Raw genomic sequence first — 27,175 nt, forward strand, 5'->3', positions numbered from 1 at the left:
TGTATGTATGTGTGATGTTTTGTTTTGGTTTTTGTTTTTTCCCCAGGAGTATTTTAAAGATTTCCTCATATCTATTTTCACATTTCTTGTTAAGGTCATAGGTATCTTATCTCTTTCATTGTTATTACAATTGGAGTCTTGTCTTCCATTATGTAACTTCTAACTGGAATATAGACTGATTTTGTCATGTTTTATCTAATGACTTTACCGAACTTTCTTACTATTTGTGGTAGTTTCATAGTTTTCTCTTGGGTGTTCCAGATATGCTCTCTTTTTTATAATAGGAGGCAGTTTAAAAGGCTCTTTTCCATTTCCCTGGTTGATCCTCTTGTGCCGCTGTGGTGGCTAATCTTCCAATACGGTGTTAATTAAGCAGCAAGGGATAGAGGAGCACCATTTCTGTGACCCTAACTTCAGCAGAAAGGCACTCAATGTTTTCTCACTAAGGAAAGTGCTAACTTTTAGGCTGAGGTATATATATCTTACTATCCATTGATTCCTTTTTTTAAAGTTGGAAATGGGTTTTGAATTTGTTAAACACGTTTTCACTAATTTTATTCTCCTTAGAAAAGCAATTAGTATGGTGAATTATATCTATGGGTTTTCTAATACTTAATCATCTTTGCATAACTGGAATAAATCCTACATAATTATAATGTACTACTTAAAAAATAATGTTGAATTGTTTGTTAATCTTTCATCAGGATTTTTTTTTTTTGTTACGCGGGCCTCTCATTGTTGTGGCCTCTCCCGTTGCGGAGCACAGGCTCCAGACGCGCAGGCTCAGTGGCCATGGCTCATGGGCCTAGCCGCTCCGTGGCATGTGGGATCTTCCCGGACCGGGGCACGAACCCGTGTCCCCTGCATTGGCAGGCGGACTCTCAACCACTGCACCACCAGGGAAGCCCATCAGGATTTTTTTTTAATTGACAAGTTGGATTGTCTTAAATTGTTTTCTGTGTGATCAGTTTTTGTCTTCACAACACTCTCCTCCCTTGTCTGTGTCTGGAACAGCATGGACAGCATTGGGACAATCCTGTGGTTGAAGGCCTGATATGATTCCCAAGGAGGCCATCTCAGCTAAGGACTTTTACTAGGATGGAGAATTTTTTCTTAAATTTCCCCATTTCTTCTATGGAAACTGGTCTCTAGTCTTCTGTCTCTACTGAGGTTAGTTTTGGTAAATTAGTTATTTCCTAAAAAGTGATACTTTTCATTTTGCATTTATTTATATAGAGGTGTACAACATCTCTTATGATTTCTTAAATTTTCTGTGCTTAATTGTCATTTCTTGTTTTGTGTATTTTTGGTCTTACATTATATCTTTTTTTTGTGTGTGGCTGCATTGGGTCTTCGTTGAGGTGCGTGGGCTTCTCAATGCAGTGGCTTCTCTTGTCGTGGAGCACGGGCTCTAGGTGCGCGGGCCTCAGTAGTGGTGGAGTGCGGGCTCATTAATTGTGGCGCACGGGCTTAGTTGCTCCACGGCATGTGGGATCTTCCCGGACCAGGGATCGAACCCGTGTCCCCTGCATTGGCAGGCAGATTCTTAACCACTGCACCACCAGGGAAGTCCCCTCACATTATATCTTGATTATATTCATGATTTCTTTTCCTACTTCTTGATTTTCTTTTCAAAATCTATATTTCTAAAATGCTAGTTTTAGTGTTTTCAGATGTTTGGCTATTGATTTCTGCTTTTATCTTTTTTAGTTTCCTTTGTGTGCCTACTCTCAGCTCATGTTTTCCATTTTCCAAATTAGATGTTTGAATATTTAAAACTCTTTGATATTGATAGGTCTAAGTTTTTAAGATGATGACCTTCCCTTTGCCCTGGCTTTGGTCACACCCTGGATTCTATATCCAGACACCAGGGTTTGTATGGCTATCCTTTCTAGAGATGCTGCAGTTTGGTTTATCCTTCTCCTCTCACCCTTCTGCCTGTCATTCTGATAAGGCAGGGTGATGAACATACTCTGTGTGCATGAGGGAGCCTGCACTCTGGGTAGAAAGGTGAACACAGGACTTCTGGGACACTTGCTTTGTAAATATTTAATATCTTCCCAACTCTCAGGTGCTCAGAGCACTCAACCAACATGCTCTGCTCTCCCAGGTACCCCACCCTTCTGTGATGAGACCAGCCTCTGCCTTCCTGGGTGTGGCCCTGGTCAGCCTCCTCTTGGACCTTGCATGTGGGCCTGGCTGATTGCCCTCACCTTGCTCAGGTGTGTGAAGACTTGAGCTGGAGCTGGGTAGGAACAGAGGCATGCAGCCATGAAGAAGCTGGATGAGGGCTGTGGTCCTTACAACATTGACAGGACAACCAGTGAGGTCACAAGGACATTGATGGCAGCCCCCAGAGTGGAGGAGAGGGTAGGGAGTGGCTGAAGAGGTAAGGGTGTGTTTTCTATGTGATAACGAATCCATTCTGAGAAAAAGGAGACTCGGGCATAAACTGCAGGATACATAGGGTATGTGCAACCATGCCCCCAGCTCACTACTCCAATTTGCATCCAGGTGCGGTTGAATTCACAGACAAGTGGGCCCCCAGAGTCACCCTGGAAAAAAGAGGAGTTTCTTGTGAACTGGGAGTTTGGGGCCTCCTGCCTGAGGGTGGCCCAATGCCAACACTGTGGGATGGGGCCAGGATCCTGCCACTCATGCAGCCCCACCTTGTCAGTGGGGAGGCCCTGCTGCAGGCAAGCAGTGTTCACTGCATTGTCCTGCAAGTAAAGGGTGGGTGCCATGGAGTGACAGTCAGCAGGCATGGCCCCTGGGCAGACATGGAGCCCTGGGCGGCTCTGGCCAGCACTGGGGTCCACAGGGCCTGACTGAGGCCTGTGTTCCATTTGCACATAAGCTACCCTGTGGCCTCCCACTCAACTCATGGCTGCATGGAGATGTACTTCTGATCCCCACAGGAGCCAGGTGGTCTGGGACCACCTACCCAACTGGCAGAAGTGCCCCGGGCTTAAAGCAGATGGAAGATCTGAAATCCCTGGGCTTAGTCTCCCACCCCCACAGTGGGTTGTACCTCACAAACAGTCTTCACGTCCCTGAGGTCCCCGGCACACAGCATGTCCGGCAGAATGTATGACGTGTGTCCATAGAGCAGCTGGCATAGGGGCAATGGGACCAGAGGCAGCTGAACCTCCTGCAGCTTGTCTGAAGTGTCTCCTGTCAGAAAGGAGTACAGGCCCAGTGAATGGTCTTCTCACACCTGTTCTGCAGGGCACACCAAGCCCCAAGGCCTAGTGGGCTCACACTGGAGCTCCTTCTCTTGCTCCCACCCTCCACATGTCTCCTTTCTCTGCAATGGGGACTCAGGCTTTGGTCAATAAAGTTTAAACATATGTCACATGACACTTCCTAAGAGAGATGTAAGAGCCAGGACTTGGTTCAGCCCATTACATTCCCATTGCTGTGGCTCAAGTGCAAACAGCTCCATGAGCTGAGTCCCTGGGTGAGAGTGAGCGGATGACACAGAGTGTGTGCAAGAAAGTAGCCTCCAATTTTTGTGGGTTGTCACTTCATGTGTCCTTGTCTATGCCAATGGATATAGTAATTGCTCCCAGAAAACCTGCACTTTCCTGACCAATGTGAAAGTGGGCCTGCTCTGCCTGGAAAGGAGTTGTTCTCACAGGTTAAAGAAAATGATTGGGTATCAAGTGGGGGCATGTATTTGGGGATGGCATAGCCTGCGGTAGGTGGGGAATCAGTTTTAGAGCTAACAAATGTGTACCTCGAAGGAAGAAAATGGGAAGCAGAATATCAGCAGTGTTTGTGGTTGCTGCTGTGTTGGCAAGTTAATATCAGGAGAGGAGCCATGGAAGAATTAGATGATTGCAAATTGGAATGCAGAACAATAGAAGGACTCAAAAAACTCAGGGTTGGGGATGCTGGAGAAACAACACAGTGAAATGCAGTTAGGAAATACGTTTAACTACTAAGCCAGCTAAAAATCTACCTGAGGCCTTTCATTGTGGCCACAGTGGGGTGACTGGGAGTGAACTTCCCTCTACCATAAGCTAGCAGTAAACATGTCTACCCAGCAGGCAATTATTTCCCACTGGACCTGAGTCAGGGCAGGGCTGTGGCCCCTGAGAAAAGAGAACAGATGAGGCAAGGTCTACAAGGGCTCCATCATCCTGCTTGGGGCACACTCTAGGCTGTGGCATGAGGAGGAGCACAGGCAGCTGGAATCCTCAAAGGCAGATGCTAGAAGGAGGGTTCTCCAGAGAGAAGGACCCTAGAGGGAACACAGGGGGCTTCAGTGCCCCCAGTCTGCCGTTGGACCCCGAGCCATGTGTGCAGAATGTACAATTCCACAGGAAGGGCAGAATGGCCAGGTTAGACTTCACAGTTCCCAGAGTCAAGAGTGCAGAGTGGAGAGTCTTGTGGAGCAACCAAGACATTGAGTGAAAACAGTGTAGATGCAGGGTAAAATATCCCTTACGCAGATGCCAAGGCCCACATGGAACCAGGTGGACAGAGGGCCAGAATGATGAGCTCTGCACAATTACTAGCACAGCACAAAGGAAGAGGTGTATCACAGAAGTGGAAGGGAGAAGTCAGCTAGCTGCAATTTCAATGAGTTCTTCAACTGTGGGCTAGTGTGCCAGTTCAGAATGATGAGAAATCAGACAAGAGGAGGATTGCACTCACTGGTAGGTCTTTCCCTTAGGTCTCCACTAGCAGCTCATGAAATATACTCAGGGCACAGCAGGGGTCCACAGAGAGGGCACCTCAGTGCAGGTGTTCAGAAAATGACCACGTACCACTGGGGACCTGTAAGAACACAGCTTGCTTCCCTACTCACATGTGGAGCAGAAGCCTTCTACTGGTTATGTGTGGGGGGGGGGGCACCACATACTCCTGCCCTCAGGACCTGGTACAGGTGGACTATTCTGGAGGAAGAGTAGAAACAAGCCCTACATCCCTGGAAAACCTGAGGTGCCAAGAGCCCACATCAGTAACATGAGAGGTCTGCTAATATGAGGGCAGGGTCTAGATCCTCTCAGAGCCATCACAGATACAAAGCAGAGCTTAGCTGCCCCAAAGGTAGAGTAGTGGTGCACAGAGGTCCATTTCCAAATCTAAGACCTACAGCTCTGCCTGAGGCTGAGGCTGGATCAGGGGATCAAGTTTCCTCCTTCTCAATAGCAGCCTAGTAATGAATACCAAGAGCAACAATTTTCTTCTGGAGGGCAGGCAAAATGTGCTGTGGATGTACAGAGATGTGAAGTGAAGGATGATGCAGGAACAGAGAAACACCCCAGGTCTCACACAGAGCACAGCATTGCAGCAGCCCACCATGGAGGGACCTGAGGCCTCTGGTGCTCTGAAGTCAGTAAGAGCAACAACAGAAGCCACAACCCAGCTCAAGTTCTCACTAGCCTGAATCAGCCCTGCCCCACCCTACTAATGCTTTGGCAGAAGAAGAGGAATGCCTATTTTGGGGTACAGAGACTTTAGTCTTAAATATTCTTCTATAATGTCTAACATTCAACCAAAAATTAAAAGATACACATATATACACACACACATGCACAGACACAAAGGTATGGGGAAGGCAGGAATAAAACACTGGACCCACTGTCAAGAGATAAAACATTGAACACAGTCAGGCCCAGAGATGACCAAAATCTTCAAAGTATATTTAAGGAATATTAAAATAACTATGATTAATATGTTGAAGAAATTATTAAGAAGTAAACAACAAGCATGAAAAAAATGAAGAATTTAAGCAGAGATATGGAAACTACAAAAAAAAAGGACAAATTGGAAATGCCAGAAATACACATTATCAGAGATTAAAAAATTACTTCAATGGGTGTATCAGCAGACTGGACACAAATGAGGAAAAAAATCAATGAATGTGAAGATAGGTTAATAGCTATTACCCATGCTGAAGCACAAAAGGAAAAGAGTGGGGAATAAAGCAAAACAGAGCACCTAAGAGCTATAGGACAATAGCAGTGTAACATATGTGGAATTATTCCCAGAAGAAGAGAGTACAGGGGATAAGAAATATGTGGAGATACAATGGCCAAGGCTATAATAACCAGAGATTCAAGAAGTTCAGAGAGCCCCAGGCCAGAATAAAACAAGCAAACACACACACTTAGAAACATCATAGTCAATGGAATTCCCTGGTGGTCCAGTGGTTGGGACTCTGCCCTTCCACTGCAGGGGGCACGGATTCAATCCTTGGTCAGGGAAATAGGATCCTGCAGGCCACATGGCTGAAAGAAAGAAAGAAAGAAAGAAAGAAAGAAAGAAAGAAAGAAAGAAAGAAAGAGAAAGAAAGAAAGAAGGAATCATAGTCAAATGGCTGCAAAACAAAGTAAAGGAAAAGCCTGAAGACAGGGAGGGTGGGGAAATATTTCATACAGAAGATCATGAATAAGAGTTACAAGTTTCTCATCAAAAACTATGCAAGCCAGAATAAAATGAAGCAGCCTCTTGCAAAGCAAAATAAAACCAGAAAACCGTCTACCCAGAATTCTGTATCTAGAATTATCTTTCAAAACTGAAGGTAAAATAAAGACTTCTTCAGACAAAGAGATCTGTAACTCTTATTCATTGCTGACAGTGTAAAATTGTACATACATTTTGGAAAATCCTTTGTAGTTTCTCAGAACTGCATAAATAAGTAAACACATTGTCATGTATGTGCCCAAGACCAATGAAAGCATATATGTAGAGAGAGTTGTAAGAGAATGTTCATAAGAGTTTTATTCACAATAGCCCCAAACTGAAGCAACCCAAATGTCAGTCAACAGAAGAATAGACAAATGAATTTTGGTATTTATGTGATTAAATATTCCTCAACAATAAACAAAAAGGAGCTAGTCATACATGCAAAACATGAATAAATCTTACAGGGTATACTGAGCAAAAGAGTACTGTAATTCCATTTATGTAAAGTCCAAAAACATAAAACTCATTAATGGGGACAGAAATGAGAACAATACTTACCTTAGAAGAAAGAGTTTGGCTGCAAAGCAGTAAGAGAACTCTTTGAGATGATGAAAATGTTAAATGTATTGATTTGAGGGTTTCATGAATGTTTATACAGAAAAAGAAACAATCTTAAAAGCTAAAAATAAGACCAGAGAAGCTCACTGAAGAACATTCAGTGAAGAGTTGAGTGAGTGGGAAAAGTTGTGGTCTTGTGAGCTGAGTGTCAGAGAGTTCTTTTTGTTGGTAATTTTCAGAGGTTTGCTGGTGTGGAATAGGAGAAGAGGGAAATAAAGAAGAAATATGTATTGTATTGAAGCCAGAACCCATGTAATGTTATCTAAGCGACCTAAATAAAGATGGGGCTACTTTCTAGTTATTTTTGGTTTCTTGGCCTTGACTGAGAAACTGCAAAACTGCATTAGGTGGCCCTAGGGTTACTTGGACCTTTTTTTATTTTTATTTTATTTTATTTTTCGGTATGCGGGCCTCTCACTGTTGTGGCCTCTCCCGTTGCGGAGCACAGGCTCCGAATGCGCAGGCTCAGCAGCCATGGCTCACAGGCCTAGCCAGTCCATGGCATGTGGGATCTTCCTGGACCGGGGCATGAACCCGTGTCCCCTGCATCGTCAGGCAGACTCTCAACCACTGCACCACCCAGGAAGCCCTTGGACCACTTTTGATTTGTGCATCCTAGAGCATGTTCTTGCATTCTAGATGGTTCTCTCACTGAGTTCTGCTGAGGGAAGGCCATAACACTGTGGTTGTATCTTGAATGAAAGGTAAGTCAGGCCCAGGGTCTCATACAGGATGAGAAGATATATAAAGGCAGCTTCCAGCTAGAAGAGAATGGAACCTGCCATTCTTTTATTTAGGTCCAAGCTTCCCAATCTGTGGCCTTAGTTCCTGAGGGGTAGTGGATTCTATGCCCTGGAATCCATGTATATACCATGATTGTCTGTGAGAGATTTGTGGAGAGGATCCTGGGAGATGGTCAAGCAGGAAACACGGAATCTGTCTCCCACCAGGACAACTGCACTGGCAGAATTTGTCTGATGTAAGTATTTTGGAACTCTAGAATCTGTTGAACGCTTGGAGGGTAAATTGCAGTCAACTTTGGTCAATTTCAGCTCTTAACACAGTAACAGCTACACACCCCCACCCCTGGGACAGGCAGCTGTACACATATTACTGGAGAGCTTGCACACAGCATGTGAAAGCCAAGGTGAGCAAAGAAGACCCTGTCCTCTGTATATTGCGGATCTGTGCTTTGATTGCTGTTCTGATCACAGAGGTACACACAAAGAGGGAGGCAGCCATTGTTGTTGCACCTCTCCCAATTGTCACAAGCACCTCCTGCTCCAGCTGAAGTGACTTCTAGGGAATTTATGGGGCCACGGCCCTTTTCTCCCTTCATTTTTCACTTTTCTTTTTTGGGATCAAGATATTAAAGACTAGGACATTCAAAAGCAACTGAACATATGGGGAAAATTAGAAAGTAACCATGCATGCCCAGGTAAAGGTTCAGAAAAAACATAAGATCTCAACCTCAAACTGACCCTCTGTACAGAGACAGCCTACACCAATCACTAACACACACAAATTTTTTTAAACCCAGCAAACCCTGGGTAAGGGGGAGGATCTGATTTCCATAGCTACCACATTGTTAGATTAAAATGTCCAGTGTTCGACAAAAAACCACAAAACATACAGAGAAAGAGGAAATGGCTCAATCAAAGGAAAAATATAATTAACAGAATCTGTCCCTGAGAAAGACATAAAGGCAGATATATTAGATAAACTTTAAAACATGGTCTTAAAGATGCTCAAAGAACTAAAAGATGTGGATAAAGTCAAGAAAATAATGTGTGAGCAAAGTGGAACTATCAACCAAGATAGAAAATCTAAAAACAAAACAAAAAGGAGGGGCTTCCCTGGTGACGCAGTGGTTGAGAGTCTGCCTGCCGATGCAGGGGACATAGGTTCATGCCCCGGTCCGGGAGGATCCCACATGCCACAGAGCGACTGGGCCTGTGAGCCATGGCCGCTGAGCCTGCACGTCCGGAGCCTGTGCTCCGCAATGGGAAAGGCCACAACAGTGAGAGGCCCGTGTACCACAAAACCAAAACAAACAAACAAACAAAAACAAAAAAGGACTCCAAAGCTGAAAAGTACAATGACTGAAATGAAAACTTCACTAGACGGATTCAAAGGCAGCTCTGAACAGGCAGAAGAAAGAATCGGTGAACTTGAAGATAGGACAGTGGAAATTATTGAGGTTGAGGAACAGAAAGAAAGAAGATGGAAGAAAAGCAAACAGAGCCTAAGGGACCTGTGGAACACCATCAAGAAGCCAACATGCACATTATGGGTGTCCCAGGAGAAGAGAGAGTTAAAGGGGCAGAAGAGTATTTTAAGAAATAATAGCTGAAATTTTTGCAAATTTAATGAAAGACATAAATATAAGAATCCATGGGGCTCAACAAACTCCAGGAAAGATGAATTCAAAAGGATCCACACTGAAACACATTATAATCAAACTTTCAAAAGCCAAAGCCAAAGAGCGAATTCTGAAAGCAGTAAAAGAGAAGAGAATCATCACATACAAGGGATCCTCGATAAGATTATCAGTATATTTCTCATCAGAAACTTTGGAGACCAGAAGACAATGGACAGATATAGTTAAAGTGATAAAAGAGAAAAACTGTCAAACCAAGAATTTTAATCTGGCAAAACTGTCTCTCCAAAGGGGGGAGGAACCAAGCTATTCTTAGAAATTCCTAGATAAACAAATGTAGAGTGGGTTTGTGACCACTAGACTTGCCATGCAAGAAATGCTCAGGGGAGTACTGCAGGTAAAAAGAAAGGACACTAGACAGTAACTTAAAGGCATATGAAAAAATGAAGATCTCAATAAAAATAAATACATTGTTAGTGATAAGAGCCAGTATTATTGTAACAATGTTTTGTAACTGCACTTTTTGTTTTCTACATGATTTAAAAGACCAATGCATTTAAAAGAATTGTTAGTTTATGTTTGGGAGCACAAAATGTGTAACATATAATTTTGTGACATCAACAACCAAATTGGCTGTGGATGGAACTCTAAAGGAACAGAGTTTTTGTATGTTATTGAAGTTAAGCTGTTGTAAGTTCAAACTAGAATGTTAAAGGTAATCCCCAAGATAATCACAAAGAAAATAGCTATAAAATATACACAAAAGGAAAGAAATTTAAACATATTACTACAAAAAATCAACTAAATACAAAAAAATAGTCATGCAGGAAATTAGAGACAAAAAAGCTATGGGGCATATAGAAAACTAGTATCACAATGACAGAAGTCCCTCCTTATCAATAATTACTTTAAATCTAAATAGACTTAAACTCTCCAATCAAAAGGCAGAGATTTTCAGAATGGATTAAAAACACATGACCTAACTATATGATGACTACAAGAGTCACTTGAGATCCAAAGGCACAAACAAGTTGAAAGTGAAAAAATGGAAAAAGATAGTTCATGCAAATAGTAACCAAAAAAGAGCAGGAGTGGTTATTCTAATATCAGAAAAAAATAGATTTTCAAATCAAAAAAGTTTATAAGAGACAAAGAAGGACATTACATACTAATCAAAGACTCAAAACAGCAAGAAGATATAACAATTATAAATATTTACATCAAAATATATGAAGCAAAAACTGACAAAATTTAAGGGAGAAATAGAAAGTTCTACAATAATATTTGCAGACTTCTATACCTCTCTCACAATAATGGATAGGACAATCAGACATAAGATAAACAAGAAAACAGAGGACTTAACACAATAAGCCAACTAGATATAATAGACATATAGAAAACTTTCCACCCAACAACAGCATAAACATTTTCCTCAAGTACATGTGGGACATTTTCCAGGAGAGACCATATTTTAGGCCACAAATTAAATCTCAATAGATTTTAAAATATTGATAGGATGAAAATTTCATGACATTGGATTTGGCCGTGATTTCTTGGATACGACACCAAGGCACATGTAACAGAAGAAAAAGTAGACAAACTGGACTTCATGAAGATTTTAAAATTTTGTACATGAAAAGACACTATCCACAGTTGCCTTTTTAAGGCAACCTGTGGTCTAGGAATAAATATTTGCAAATCATATATCTTATAAGGTATTAGTATCCAAAATATATAGAAAACTCCTAAAATTCAACAACAAAAAACCCCAAACAACCCAATTCCAAAATGGGCAAAAAACTCAAATAGACATTTCTCCGAAGAAGACATATGAATAGCCAATAAACACATGAAAAGATGCTCAACATGCACATCAAAACTGCAATGAGATACCATTCCACACCCGTAAGGATGGCTACCATCAAAACACAGAAAACAACAAGGGTTGGCAAGGAAGTGGAAAAATTGGAACACTTGTGCACTCTTGGTGGGAATATAAAATGGTACAGCTACTATGAGAAACAGAATGGAGGTTGCTAAAAAAATTAAAAATAGAATTACCATTTGACCCAGTATTTCTATTTCTGGGTATATACCTAAAGAATTGAAAGCAGGGGCTAAAATAGCTATTTGTACATCCATCTTCATACCACCATTATTCACAATAGCTAAAACATGGAAGCAACCCAAGTGTCCACTGACTGATGAATGGATTACCAAAGTGTGGTGTATGCACACTATGGAATATTATTCAGCCTTCAAAAGGAAGGAAATTTTGCAGGCCTAAATAGACATTTCTCCAAAGAAGACATACAGATGGCCAACAGGCACATGAAAAGATGCTCAACATTGCTAATCATTAGAGAAATGCAAATCAAAACTACTGGTGTATCACCTCACAGCAGTCAGAATGGCCATTATTATAAAGACTACAAATAATAAATTCTAAAAAGGTGTGGAGAAAAAGGAACACTCCTATACTGTTGGTGGCTTCAGCCACTAAGGAGAACAGTATGGAGGTTCCTTAAAAAACTAAAAATAGAGTTACCATATGATCCTGCAATCCCACTCCTGGGCATATACCCAGAGTAATTCGAAAAGATACATGCACCTCAATGTTCATAGCAGCACTATTTACAATAGCCAAGACATGGAAGCAACCTAAATGTCCACTGACACATGAATATATAAAGAAGATGTGGTATATATACACAGTAGAATATTAGTCATCCATAAAAAGAATGAAATAATGCCATTTGCAGCAACATGGATGGACCTAGAGATTATCATATTAAGTGAAGTAAGTCAGACAAAGACAAATATCATATGATATCACTTATATGTGGAATCTAAAAAAAATGATACAAATGAACTTATTTATAAAACAGAAACAGACTCACAGACATGGAAAACAAACTTATGATTACCAAAGGGGATACTGGGGGTGGGGGGAGACAAACTGAGATTTATATATATATACTACTATATATAAAATAGATAAACAAGGACCTACTGTATAGCACAGGGAACTACATTCAATATCTTATAATAACCTGTAATGGAAAAAAATCTGAAAGAGAATATATATATATATATATATATATATATATATATATATATATATATATATATATATATATATATATATATATATATATATATATATATACACACACACACACATATAGTTTAATGGGTATACAGTTTCAGATTTACAAGATGAAAAGAATCCTGGGGATGGATGGTGATGATGGTTGCACCACCAATGTGAATGTATTTAACACCACTGAACTGAACATTTAAAAATAGTTAAGGTGGTAAATTTTATATTTTGTGCATTTTAACACAATAAAAAAAAAGATTTGTGCTACGAAGTTCCCTCAAATGAGAAGACCCAAGAGGGTCAGGATCATAAAGCAGATACAAGTTACAGTGTTCTAATTTCCCTATTTGAGAGATGTTTACATAGGTATGCATTATATTATTACAAACAAACATAAAGAGGATCACGTATAAACCAATGAATAATGTCTTTTGAACCATGAATTAGGATGACTCCCATTCTCTGCCCCTGATGCCCAAAGAAAGCAAGATAGACAGATACCAGACATATGAAATGACACTGGATGTCTGATAAGGGAGAGAGGACTGGGATGAATTTGGGAAAGGTCTCCTAGAATGAGAGTACCATGGAGAATGCATATGATCTGGGCCTACAGAGATCGTGGGTGTGCATCCCCTCATTCCCCTGCAGAGGTTGGGGTGCAGACATTTTAAAGATAAACCTGGGGGACGAGAAATATTGCTAGGAGATGAGTGGTCCTGGTTTCAGAGTAAACTGAATTTGAGCGTTGGGTCAATCATTTCCTGAATGAGGTTAAAAATGAGACTATTGAAAAGTATGTTGGAGGATTACTGAAGGTTTAAAGCAACAATAATGTCAATATAGTGTGCAGAAGTAAAATATAGAACAATAGCATAAGGACTTGAAGGGGGAAATGGAGTTATACTATGTTAAGTGTTTATCTGTTAAGCAGTAAACTATAAATTGAGAGGAAATGAATTTCATTAATGAATCCAATTCTCCATACTTTCCTACATATATGCCCTTTGCCTTATGTCTTTGCAGTCACTCCCGTTGAGAGGTGTAATGTATTTTCTCAGTCCTTAGGTCTGAATTTTGCCACATGACATGCTTTGTCAATGGGATTTGAGCAGACGTGTTGCAAGCAAAGGCTTCAAAAAGTGTTGTGTTTCTCCCATAATTAAAAAAGAGGCATGTACCACAATGTTCATTGCAGCACTATTTACAATAGCCAGGACATGGAAGCAACCTAAGTGTCCATTGACAGATGAATGGATAAAGAAGATGTGGCACATATATACAATGGAATATTACTCAGCCATAAAAAGAAACGAAATTGAGTTATTTGTAGTGAGGTGGATGTACCTAGAGACTGTCATACAGAGTGAAGTAAGTCAGAAAGAGAAAAACAAATGCCATATGCTAACACATATATATGGAATCTAAAAAAAAAAAAAGGTTCTGAAGAACCTAGGGGCAGGACAGGAATAAAGATGCAGATGTAGAGAATGGACTTGAGGACACTGGGAAGGGGAAGGGGAAGCTGGGGCGAAGTGAGAGAGTAGCATTGACATATATACACTACCAAATGTAGAACAGATAGCTAGTGGGAAGCAGCCACATAGCACAGGGAGATCAGATCGGTGCTTTGTGACCACCTAGAGGGGTGAAGTAAGGAGGGTGTGAGGGAGATGCAAGAGGGAGGGGATATGGGGATATATGTGTACATATAGCTGATTCACTTGGTTATACAGCAGAAACTAACATGACATTCTAAAGCAATTATACTCCAAAAAGATGTTTAAAAAAAGGTGTTGTGTTTCTCCACCACTGCCTGTGGACGTTTTCTGGCCAGCTTGCTGGACAGTGAAAGATGCATGAATCAGAGTCTAGTACTCCAGCTCAGTCTGTCACAGGCCAGCCCATAGAGAGACAACCATCAGATACACAGGCAAGCTCAGCCATAACCAGCAGGACCAAGCAGCTCAAGACCTGTATATGTAAAAGTGTTGCCAGTCTGGGCTAAAAGGTAGTGTGATGTTCGAAATGTCAAAAAGGCTCTGGGCTCCAGGAGAGGCTGGGAAATTTGCTCAATGTGGTATTTTTCAAGGCCTTTTTAAGAAGTAGCTACGGAGCAGGATATCTCAGAGAACAGTGCCAAGAGCCATGGAAAACAATGAGTCATTCAAAATCTTAGCAGGTTTATTGTAGAAATTGGGGAACTAATTCTAAAATTCATATGGAAACGCAAAGGACCCAGAATGCCCATGATAATCTTGAAGAAGAGAAACAACTGTGGAGGATGTGTAAGACCAGACTCATCATAAAGTTATGGTAAACACAGCACTGTTGTACTGGAGAGATCCATGTGGCAGAATAGTAAGCCTGGAAGTAGACCCACACACGTACGGTCACAAGATGTTTGACAAAGGTGCCAATACAGGTCAGTGGGAAAAGGCGATATTCTTTACAAATGGTGCTAGAGCAAGTGAATATCAATATAGAAAAAAGTGAACCTTGTTTTTTTTTCCTCACATCACATGCAAAAAATTAATTTTAGATGGATCTTATAACTAAAGGTAAAAATTAAACTCATAATGCTTCTAGGATAAATGGAGAAATTATCTTCATGAGCTTACAATAAGCAAATCTTCATAAGCAGGATACAAAAGACCCTACATACGAAAGAAAAAAAACAAGCTATAGTCTAGCAGAGAATATTTACATACCTATCAAAGTACATGTATCTAGAATATATAAAAAATTCTACAGATCATAAAACCTCAAGAAGCTATCACGACACAATGATCGGCATAGCTAAAGTGAAAAAGACTGATACTATCAAGTGTTGGCAATGATGTGGAGCAACTAGCACTCTCATACACTGGTGATGGGAATATAAAAAGTCAAAACCAGTTGATAAAGCAGTTTGGCAGTTTCTAATAAAGTTAAATTTACCCCACCCTATAGCCAACACATTCTATTACCAAGTAAATCCCCAAGATAAGCAAGTACGTATGTTCACAAAAGGACTTATACAATAATATTTGTTGTAGACTTTTTAAAAGAATATGGATAAAAGAAATTTTTCCAAGTTCATATAATGGAAGATTAAATGACACAAAAACAAGAAGACTACTGATATGAACAACAATGTGGATGAATCTCACAAACAGTAGGATGAAGGAAAGAGAAAAAAGAACACATGCTATATGATTTCTTAAACATGAAGTTTAAGACAAAGCATATCTGGGCTTCCCTGGTGATGCAGTGGTTGAGAGTCCGCCGGCCGATGCAGGGGACATGGGTTCGTGCCCCGGTCCGGGAAGATCCCACATGCCGCGGAGCGGCTGGGCCCGTGAGCCATGGCCGCTGAGCCTGCGCGTCCGGAGCCTGTGCTCCGCAATGGGAGAGGCCACAGCGGTGAGAGGCCCGTGTACCGAAAAAAAAGAAAAAAAAAAGACAAAGCATATCTAAGAATCCACTGCCAAATCCAAGGTCATGAAGATTTACTCCTATGTTTTCTTCTAAGAGTTTTTTGTTTTTTGTTTTTGCGGTACGTGGGCCTCTCACTGCTGTGGCCTCTCCCGTTGCGGAGCACAGCCTCCGGACGCGCAGGCTCAGTGGCCATGGCTCACAGGCCCAGCCGCTCCATGGTATGTGGGATCCTCCCCGACTGGGGCACGAACCCGTGTCCCCTGCATCGGCAGGCGGACTCTCAACCACTGCGCCACCAGGGCAGCCCCTAAGAGTTTTTATTAACTCTTAAGTTTAGGTTGTTGACCCATTTAAAATTTTGTGTATGGTGTGAGATGGGGGTCCAACTTCATTTTTCTGAATGTGGATATTCAGTTGTCCCACCATCATTTGTTGAACAAACTATTCTTTCCCCATTTAATGGAGTGGCACCCTTGTCAAAAGTCAATTGGCTATAGATGTATGCATTTATTTCTGGGCTTTCAATACTATTCAACTGATCTATATATCTATTCTTATGCCAGTACCACATTGTTTTGATTATTGTAGCTTTGTAGAAAATTTTGAAATCAGGAAGTGTGAGTCTTTCAACTTTGATCTTTTTCAAGACTGTTTTGGCTATTCAGGTCCCCTTCCAATTCCATAGGATTTTGAGGATCATTTTTTCCATTTCTGCAAAATGTTGGAATTTTGATAGAGACTGCACTGAACATGTAGATCACCTTGGGGAGTGCTGACATCTTAATAGTATTAAGTTTTCCAATTCAGGAACGTGACTTGTCTTTATATTTATTTAGGTCTTGTAAAATTTCTTTTAGCAATGTTTTGTAGCTTTCAGTATACCAGTCTTTCACTTCCTTGGAAAAATTTATTTATAGGTAATTTTCCTTTGGGATGATATGGAATTGTTTTCTTAATTTCCTTTTTCAATTTTTCATTAATGTGTATAGAAACTGATTTTTGTGTGTGTTGATCTTGTGCCCTGCAAATTTGTTGAATTTGTTTATTGTCTGTCATCTGCGAAGAGAGATAGTTTTACTTCTTCATTTCCTATTTGGATGCCTTTTATTTCTTTTTATTGCCTAATGTATCTGTCTAGAGTCTGGTACAATATAGAACACCAGTGGTGAAAATGAGCATCCCGCCTTGTTCCTGATATTAGGGGTAAGTTCTCAGTTTTTCTTCACTGAGTATAATGTTAGCTGTGAGTTTTTCATAAATGCCTTTAATCATCTTGAAGAAGTACCTTCCTATCCCTAGTTTTATGAGTGTTTCTTTAAATTATGAAAGGATGTTGGATCCTGTCAAATACTTTTTATCCATCATTTGAGATTATCATATGGTTTTTCTCCATTTTTTAATGTGGTATATTACATTGATCAATTATTGTGTGTTGAACCTCCTTTGTATTCCAGAAATAAATCCTACTTTGTTGTAGTGTATAATCTTTCTAATATACTGTTGGATTCAGTTTGCTGGTATTTGGTTGATGATTTTTGCATATATATTCATGAGGGATAGTGGTCTGTGATTTTCTTTTCTTGTGGCATCTCTGTCTGGCTTTGGTGTCTGCTTAATGTTAGCCCCATAGAATGAGCTCCTCTCCTATTTTTTGGAGAATCTGAAAATAATTGGTGTTAATTTTTCTTAAAATGTTTGGTAGTATTCACCAGGGAAGTCATCTGGTCCTGGACTTTTCTTTGTTGAGAGGTTTCTGAATACTGATTCAATCTTTTTACTTGTTATAAATCTATCCAGAAATTTTATTTTTTCTTGATTCAGTTTTGATAATCTGAGTGTTTATAGTAATTTTCCCATTTCATGTAAGTTATCTAATTTGTTGACATAGAATTCATTGTAGTATTATCTTATAATCCTTTTTATTTCTGTAAGGTCAGTCGCGATGTTCCCTGTTTCATTTCTGATTTTAGCTATTTGTACTTTATCTTTTTTGTGTGTGTGTGGTCAGTCTAGCTAAAGTTTTGTTAATTTTGTTGATCTATTCAAATAACTAAATTTTATTTCATTCACTCTAATTTTTTCTATTCTCTATTTCATTTTTTTCTACTCTAATCTTCATTATTTCCTTCCTCTTGCTAGCTTTGGGCTTAGCTTGTTCTTTTTACAGTTCCTTAAGTCATAAAATGAAGCTATTTATTTGAGGTCTGACTTCTTGTATAGCTATAAATTTCCCTCTGAGCATTGATTTCACTGCATTCTATAAGTTTTGGTAATGTGTTTTTGTTTTTATTCATCTCAAAATATTTTCTAATTTAATATGTGATTTCTCCTTTAATCCTTGTTTGTTTAAGAGTTGTGACATATTCTTTGGAAATAAGGAAAGTAAACCTAATTGAAAGAAGTATAATGCTAGGAATAAAGAAATTAGATTAACACGTGCATAAAGCCAGATAAGCATGTCCTGTATAAAACAACAGTAAAAGAGAATAATCTTGATTCTATAAAAAAGATGGAATGAAAATACTGGAAAACAGTAACATACAAAATGGAAGTAACATATGAAATAATAAAACATATATATGTTTAAATTTATAAATATATGAAACAGGGTATTTTTTCCTTTAGATAACATGTATAACTGAACATACATGAGTATATATGTTCATAACTCATGTATGTTCAGGTATGCATGTTAAAAATTTAAGAAGAGCTACAAGAAGATTAAAAATCGGAAATTTAACTTGCAGAACAGTAGACAGTAAAAAAGTAATATAGAAAATCAGGGACTTACCTGGTAGCGCAGTGGTTAAGAATCCACCTGCCAATGAAGGGGATGTAGGTTTGAGCCCTGGTCCGGGAAGATCCCACATGCCAAGTGGCAACTAAGCCCATGTGCCACAACTACTGAACCTCCATTTTAGAGCCTGCGAGCCACAACTACTGAGCTTGTGTGCCACAACTACTGAAGTCCACATGCCTAGAGCCCATGCTCCACAACAAGAGAAGACACTGCAATGAGAAGTCCGTGCACCACAACAAAGAGTAGCCCCCACTCTCAGCAACTAGAGAAAGCCTACATGCAGCAACAGACCCAACACAGCCAAAAATAAAATAAATTAATTCATAAAAAAAAGGAAAACAGTCTATTGGAAAGGGAGAATGACGGGGAAAATATTTAAAATAAAGCAGCAAACAGTACAAAATAATAATTTAGAAATAAGTCTACACATGGGATTTCTGGCTAGGATGGAGTGAAGAGGTCAGCAAACCCTTTCTCCAATAAACAAGTATAAAACTGAACAAAATTATTTTTAAAAATTTCAGGGCTCCATAGGTCAAACAAAAGCAAAGGAAACTTGAGAGGTGCTTATTCATGAACAACTGGTGGAACTTTGGGTAACAATGGCAAAAGTCTGACCTAGTTGTCTGGGGCTTCACCACTCTTGACACCCCTCTATCTCTGCTCTGTCACTGTGGTAGTTTTACCTTGGTAGGGCTGGCTGGGAAAGCAGTTTTTCTGCAAGAGGGAGAGAACTTGATGTGGAGGGGACAACTAAAAAAACCAACACTTTGTACTGTCATTTAAAGTATTTAGATTTGTAGGAAATGAGTAAGGAAGACCTAAAGCAGTGTTGGTCTGAGACTGTCATTCTGGGTGGGGTGAACAGTGTCTCTGATGGAAATATATGGGGACTCTGGAAATAAGAGGGCAATAGAAAGGCGAGATAAATCTCCACTGATCCCTGGGATGACTGTGTAACTATATGTATAAACATGGAGGCACAAGTGGGCTCAGTGAAAAGTAAAAGCTGAGGCAGACTCAAGAGTCACACAGACTCTAAATGTGTTCACCAGCCCCCACACAAAACCCACTGTCAGAGGTGGAAGCCTTAGAAGTTTGAGATGCCCAAATCATTGGCTAACCAATGAGATATTAAGACACAGTGGTGACACTTAAGAAGCCAGAATAAAAATAATAAATATAAGAATTAAGGGGCTTCCCTGGTGGAGCAGTGGTTGAGAGTCTGCCTGCCGATGCAGGGGACACGGGTTCGTGCCCCTGGTCCAGGAAGATCCCACATGCCGTGGAGTGGCTGGGCCCGTGAGCCATGGCCGCTGAGCCTGCGTGTCCGGAGCCTGTGCTCCGCAACGGGAGAGGTCACAGCGGTGAGAGGCCCGCGTACCGCAAAAAAAAAAAAAAAAAAAAAAGAATTAAGAATAATAAAAAAAAAATGAGCACAGACCTCAGCAACTACAAGAGAGATTCTGCAAACTAAGTCCAGGCAAATTACTCAAAACAAAGCAAAAGAAATCAAAACCTTCAGGGAAAATCAGAATCCAAAGTTCTTACAATGTTTTATGTATGTCCAGTTTTCAACAATAAAAATTCTATGCAAAAAATAGGAAAGTATGACACATATTCAGGAAAAAACAAGTCAATATAAAGAAGCTCTGTGTGGCCCCAGGTGTTGATTTTAGTTGATAAATATTTCAAAACAGTTGTTATAAGTATGTTTAAAGAATTTTTTTAAACTACATTTAAAAAGTTAAATGAAAATATCATGATAATGAGTTAACACATGGGGAATCTTAGCAGAAATACAAAAACTATAAAAAAAGAATAAAATGGAAATTCTAAAGTTGAAAAGTTCAGTAACCAATATTAATAATTCAGTAGGTTGGATCAACAGAAGATATGAGATAGCAGAAAAAATAATCAGTGAAATTGAAGCGAGGGGATATGGGAACATATGTATATGTATAACTGATTAAATTTGTTATAAAGCAAAAAAAATAAAAAATAAAGAAAAATTAAAAAAAAGAAATTGACGCTAGATTAGTAGAAGTTATCTAATTTAAAAAATAGAGTATAGACTTCCCTGGTGGTGCAGTGGTTAAGAATTTGCCTGCAAATTCAGGGGAAATGGGTTTGAGCCCTGGTCTGTGAAGATCCCACATGCTGTGGAGCAACTAAGCCCATGTGGCACAACTACTGAGCCTGCACTCTAGAGCCCATGAGCCACAACTACTGAAGCCCATGTGCCCAGAGCCTGTGCTCCACAACAAAGACGAGCCACTGCAATGAGAAGCCCACGCACTGCAATGAAGAGTAGCCCCTGCTCACCGCAACTAGAGAAAGCCCAAGAGCAGCAATGAAGATCCAATGCAGCTAAAAATAAATTAATTCATTAAAAAAAGAATAGAGCAAAAAAAAATGAAGAAAAGTGAACAGACCCTAGAGACCTGTGGATACCATGAAGCACATCAACACACATGTAACAAGACTGCCAGAAAAAGGGGAAAGGAGAGAGGTGAGAACAGGAGAGGAAAGAGAGAGAAAGAGGGGGGAGGGAGAAAGAGAAGTGCAAAAAGAAATTGAAGAAAATGTGTCCCAAAACATCCTGAATTTGATGAAAAAGAATATTCATATCTGAGAATCTCACTGAACCTCAGGAAATATAAACACAAAGAGATACACATCTAGACACAATATGATTAAACTCCTGAAAGCCAAAGACAAAAGAAAATCCTGAGATCAATAAGAGAAATGCAACCAATTACATGGTGATAAACAGTATGGTTAATAGCTGACTTCTCACCAGAAACAATGAAAGCCAGAGGCCGTAGAAGAACAGACTCAAAAGTGTTGAAAGAAAAAACCCTTCAAGGAAGAATTCTGTATCAGAACTATCCTTCAGACATAAAGGTGAAATCAAAATATTCCAAGATAAATAATGTATAAATATATGTATCTATTATAGATTTTCTTTGTGGTTAACATTATATAATGCTTCTATATATACATGATTATTTTACATTGCTGATCTTTTATTTTCAAATGCATTTTAACAACAGTGCATTTTTACTCCCCTTTCTTCAAGATTACTGTTTTTGACATCATATTTTACTTCTTTTTGTTTTGTGTATTACTTAACTACTTATTGTGGATATAGATGGTTTTGTTACTTTCATCTTTTAACCTTCTTACTAGCTTTGTATGTGGTTGATTTACTATCTTTACTGTATATTTGCCTTTACTGATGAGTTTCTTCCTTTCATAATTTTCATGTTCTAGTTGTGGCTCTTTTTCACTTAGAGAAGTCCCTTTAACATTTCTTGTAAAGCTGGTTTGGTGGTGCTGAACTCTTTTAAGTTTTCTTGTCTGTAAAACTTTGGATCTCTCCATCAAATCTGAATGAAAGCCTTGCCAGGTAGATTATTTTTGGTTGTATGTTTTTCCCTTTCACTCTTTAAATATACCATGCCACTCCCTTCTAGCCTGCAGAGTTTCTGCTGAAAAGTCAGCTGATTGCCGTATGGGAGTTCCCTGTATGTAACTTGTTGCTTTTCCCTTGCTGCTTTTAATATTCTCTCTTTATCTTTAATTTTTGCCATTTTAATTACAATGTGTCTTGGTGTGGTTGATCCTGTTTGGGACTCTGTGCTTCCTGGACTGATGTCTGTTTCCTTTCCCCAGTTAGGAAAGTTTTCAGCTATTATGTCTTCACATATGTTCTCTGCCTCTTTCTCTCTCTCTTCTCATTCTGGGACTCCTATCATGCAATTGTTCATATGCTTGATGTTGTCCCAGAGGTCTCTTAAACCGTCCTCATTTCTCTCTATTTTTTCTTTTTTTCTGTTCTGTTCAGCTTCATCGATTTCCACTACTCTTGTCTTCCAGCTTGCTGATCCGTTCCTCTGTATCATCTAATTTATTGTTGATTCCTTCTAGTGTATTTTTCATTTTAGTCATTGTATTCTTCATCTCTATTTGGTTCTTCTTTATATTTTCAAATTCTTTGTTAAAACATCTAACTGCTTGCTCCATTCTTCTCCCGAGTTCTTTGATCATCTTTATGATCACTACCTTGAACTCTATCAGGTAGGTCGCCTGTCTCCACTTCACTTAGTTCTTCTTCTGAGGTTTCATCTTGTTCCTTTATTTGGAACATGTTCCCCCGTCACCTCATTTTGACTAATTTGCTGTGTTAATATCTATGTATCTGGTATGTTGGTTGCATTTTCCCACCTTGGATAAATAGCCTTTTGTAGGAGACATTCTATGCATCCCAGCAGTGTAATCCCCTCTGGTCACCAGAGCTATATGCTCTAGTGATGCCCCCTATGTGGGCTGCGTGGGTCCTCCTACTGTGGCAAGCTGAGTGCTGAGGATTGTCTGGTAGGCATGGCTGACCCCCAGTCAGATTGGTTGCCAGGCCCTGATTTGTGTGGAGGCTGCCAATTGGTTGTTGGTGCCAGGTCATGAGGTGGCTGCCTGAGTAACACTGTGGGGTCCTGGTGCTAGTGCTGGCTCACTCGTGGACAGAGTCAACGTTCTGGTGTGTGTGGTTGTGGGGTCAGGATTCTTGGATCTAGTGTTGGCCTACTGGTGAGTGGGGCTGGATCCCAGGGTGGTTGGCTGAGGAGTCCAAGATATCTCAGAGCTGGTGTTGGTCTGCTGGTGAGCTGGCTGCTTCCTACAAGATAGGGTGAAAGGCTGTGGTGTTTCTGGGGCTGGTATACGCCTGGTGGTGCATGGGGCCAGGGGCCAGGAGATGCTGGACCTGGTGTGGGCAGAGCCAGGTCCTGGGGTTTCTCATTGCACATCCTAGGGGCCCCAAATCATGTGTATTGCTCTGCTGGTGGGCAGTGCTCAGGCCCAGCTTGTCTCAGGGCTGGTGCCAGCTTGATGGTAGGTGAGCTGGATCCTGCCATAGCAGGCTGTGTGTCTGCAGTTGTCCTGGGCCTGTTGTCCACCCACTTGTGGGTGAGGCTGGTCTTGAGGCCAGAGCCAGCTCACTGATGGGTAGGGCCAAGCCCCAGGGGTTTCTGGGGCTTATGCCTCCCCACTGGTGGATGGAGCTGTGTCCTGGTGTCTCTGGCTGCAGGGCCTTGTGTGCCCTAGGTCTACTGCCTGCACAGTGACATGTGGGGCCAGGTCCTGAGCCATCTGGTGGACAGGGCAATGTCCAGTGCTGGCTGTTGTCTCAGGAAGTCTTAAGGCAACCTGTCTATTGGTGGATGGGCCTGTATCCAGCCCAGCTAGTTGCTAGAGTTGAGGAGTCCCAGTACTGGTGACTATAGGCTGGTGGGCAAAGGCAGGGCTGAGTTCTGAGGCTAATAAGCTAGATGGAGGATTCCAAAATAGCGCTTGTCAACACAAGTGTCCATGTGGTAGAAAGAGCTCCCCAAAATAGCGCCACCAGTGTCTGTGTCCCCAGGGTGAACTCCAGTTGCCTCCTGCCTCTCTGGGAGACCCTTCAAGATCAGTAGGTGGGTCTGACCTAGGCCCCTTTCAAATCACTGCTTCTGCTCTGGGTCCTGGAGCATGTAAGATTTTGCATGTGCCTTTTAAGAGTCTTTATTTCTCACAGCTTTCTGGGTCTCCCAAAATTAAGCCCTGTTGGCCTCCAAAACCAAATATTCCTGGTGCATGACCCCAGGACTGGGGAGCCCAATGTGGGGCTCAGACCCTTTTCTCCTTGGGGAGAAGCTCCATATTTGTAATTATTCTCCTGTTTATGGGTCACCCACCCAAGGGTATAGGTCTTGACTATACTATGACTTTGCCCCTCCTATCCATCTCTTTGTGGCTCCTTCTTTATATCTTTAGTTGTAGAAAACCTTTTCTGGTGGATTCCAGTCTTTTTCATCAATAGTTGTTGCATCAGTAGTTGTAATTTTGGTGCTCCAGTGAGAAGAGTTGAGCTCAGGGTCTTCCTATTCCGCCATCTTGGCTATATCTCCCTAACTCTGGTCTCTGTCTTTTGATTTGCAAGTTTAACCCATTTACACTTAAAGTAATTACTGACAAGGAGGAACTTGCTTCTGTCATTTTGCTACTTATTTTCTACATGCCCTATAGCTTTTCCCCCCGCATTTTCTTGTATTCCTGTCTTCTTTGCATTTAGTTGATTTTTTGTAGTGAAATGTTTAAATTCCTTCTTAATTTCCTTTTGTGGTTACCATGGGGACTACATTTAACATTTAAAGTTTTAACATTCTAATCTGAATTTATATCCACTTAACTGCAATAATGTTTTTTTACTTAAGTAAACCAGATATGAAACTTTCTTAAACTGGTATAAGATATCAATCTGAAATCTCCAAACCAAGCCACAGACTTAATAGTAAACCATTAGAAGCATTTCCATTAAAATAAAAAACAAGAAAAGGAGACCTAGCAACATTTCTACTAGAGGTTCTAACCATTGCAATAAGAAAAATAAATAAAAGATAAAATATAGGAAAGGAAGTGATGAAACAATCTTTATCTGAAGAAAATATGATATTAAAAAATCTAGAACAATTAAATAATCAACTGACAAAATATTATAAATGAGTACTAGATGGTGGTTGGAAACAAGATCAATTAACAGAAATCAACAGCTGTGTCTGATTAGCAAATGCAATTAAAAATAATATTTTAAATAACCATAAAAATTCTAAATTATGCAGATTTAAACCTAGAAAGAAAGTGCAAGGCTTTTATGGATAACTAGAATAACTAAAATGTTTTTCATAGGTTAAAAAAAGATTACCTCTAAATTGAATTTAAAATCTTAAGAAAAACTATGCTTGGAAATTTGTGTTCTCAGTATACTAAATATTAATTCCACACTCAAAGTAGATGTAACTACTTCTCTGTAAACAACAAAGCCAGCCAGGAGTAAAACAAAATTCTACATTGACAGAGAAACAGATAATGATTGAGGGATAGGGATTCCAGTCCTCAGATACTTGCAACTCCTTAATGGACAGAACATATTCTCTCCTGTAATGTCATAGAGCCATCATCCCTTCCACAAGCTCCAATAATGGGATTGAACCTGCACTTTGTTTTCTTACCTTGTTGGGAGATGGATCCCCATCCTGTAGCCCAGCAAGAAAGGTTTGAAAGAGTCACATCTGGGGGTGCAATACAGATGGGAAGCACAGAGTCGGAAAACACAATGCGAGTTTTCAGCTGCACCAGAGCGATGTCACCTCCAACAGGATGGTACACTTCATATGTGGGGTGTATGATCACCTTATTCACCTCAAACCATTGGGTGTGACTGCCTGCAACCCTGAGGTCCACAAGGCCCACATACATATCAAATGCTTCAGTGATCTTGTTCCTGTAGGGACAGAGGACAAAGGCATAGTGGTTCGAGCACCTTGCACCTGGGAAGAGGAGCTTCCATGAGATCACAGACTCAGGGAGTCCTGGAGCATGGCAGCCTGTGTATCCAAGCTCTCAGCCAGGACATGGAAAGCAAGCCCTTCCAGCACATCAGGGACCTGACTGTCTGGCAGAATTGCTCCCAACAAAGCCCTGACCTGAGCCCATGGAGGATTCAGGGACCCACCAAGACCTGCTGGACAGCCCAGGATGGTGAGCTTGTCTGATGTACAATGAGCTGCCAGTGAAGATAAGTCTTTCATCACCTCTCATCCTGTGATTTGTCCTCTCTTCCCTCCTCTCATCTAAGATGTGGCTCCTCTCCTCACCTCTCATCCTATTATGTGGTTCCACACCTTTCTGGAAGAGCTGAGGGCCCTAAAGGAGCCCTCAGCCTTGTGCAAGAAACTGTAGTGGATGGAGCTGTGTGCTGGGTCCCACTCTCTCCCCTGCCTCCAAGAAGTCCCTGTCCTATGTGACCCACGTGGTTGGTCTTGCAGCCCTAGACCTCCATGGGAATAGTATCCAGCACTGCCCACTCACCTGTCAAAGCAGTGGGCGGCTGACAGGATCCAGTATTCATCAATGATGGACCCACCACAGATGTGGAAGCCTGCATAGTGCACACTGACCTGCCACGGCCACTTTTTCTCGAGGGTATCCACGCCTCCCATGATCTTCCCCTGCATATGACTCTGGCCACAAGCTGAGGAAAGGACAGAGTATGCGAGTAGCAGTGGCACCAGGGCAGGCGTGGCCACAGGCAAAGCCGAGGAGGGTGAGTGGGCGGAGGGAAAAGGGGGAGGGCCGCGGAAGACTGGGTCTCCACCCTTGGGGGGAGGAAGCCCGGGATTCACTGCAGGGACCACCGCCAACCCGGGCTTGGAGGGGTCCTACCCACATCACGGCTAAAGGCGACCCCCTCACTGGCAGGGTGCCTGTGGGCCGTGGCTGCAGCCTGGGTGTGAGGCAGGAGAAACAGGAGCAGAAGGAGGCTCAGGGTCCTGGACTCTCCAGGCCCAGTGCGAGGGCCGGTCAGCATGGCGGCCATGAGGTGGGAGTGCCTCAT

General features: G+C 41.0%; 1 protein-coding gene across 1 annotated transcript; it reads right to left on the reverse strand.

Annotated features, from left to right (window-relative positions):
• Positions 1-2,300: 2,300 nt before the first annotated feature.
• Positions 2,301-27,175, reverse strand: PRSS38 (serine protease 38; the record flags this gene model as incomplete). Its single annotated transcript, XM_081232685.1, has 5 exons — positions 2,301-2,555; positions 3,032-3,174; positions 25,791-26,062; positions 26,650-26,812; positions 27,004-27,175. 5 exons carry the CDS (start codon positions 27,173-27,175, stop codon positions 2,301-2,303), a joined length of 1,005 nt encoding a protein of 334 aa, XP_081088811.1.

Source organism: Mesoplodon bidens (assembly GCF_964165515.1).
Source record: "Mesoplodon bidens genome assembly, chromosome: 4".
NCBI lineage: Eukaryota > Metazoa > Chordata > Mammalia > Artiodactyla > Ziphiidae > Mesoplodon > Mesoplodon bidens.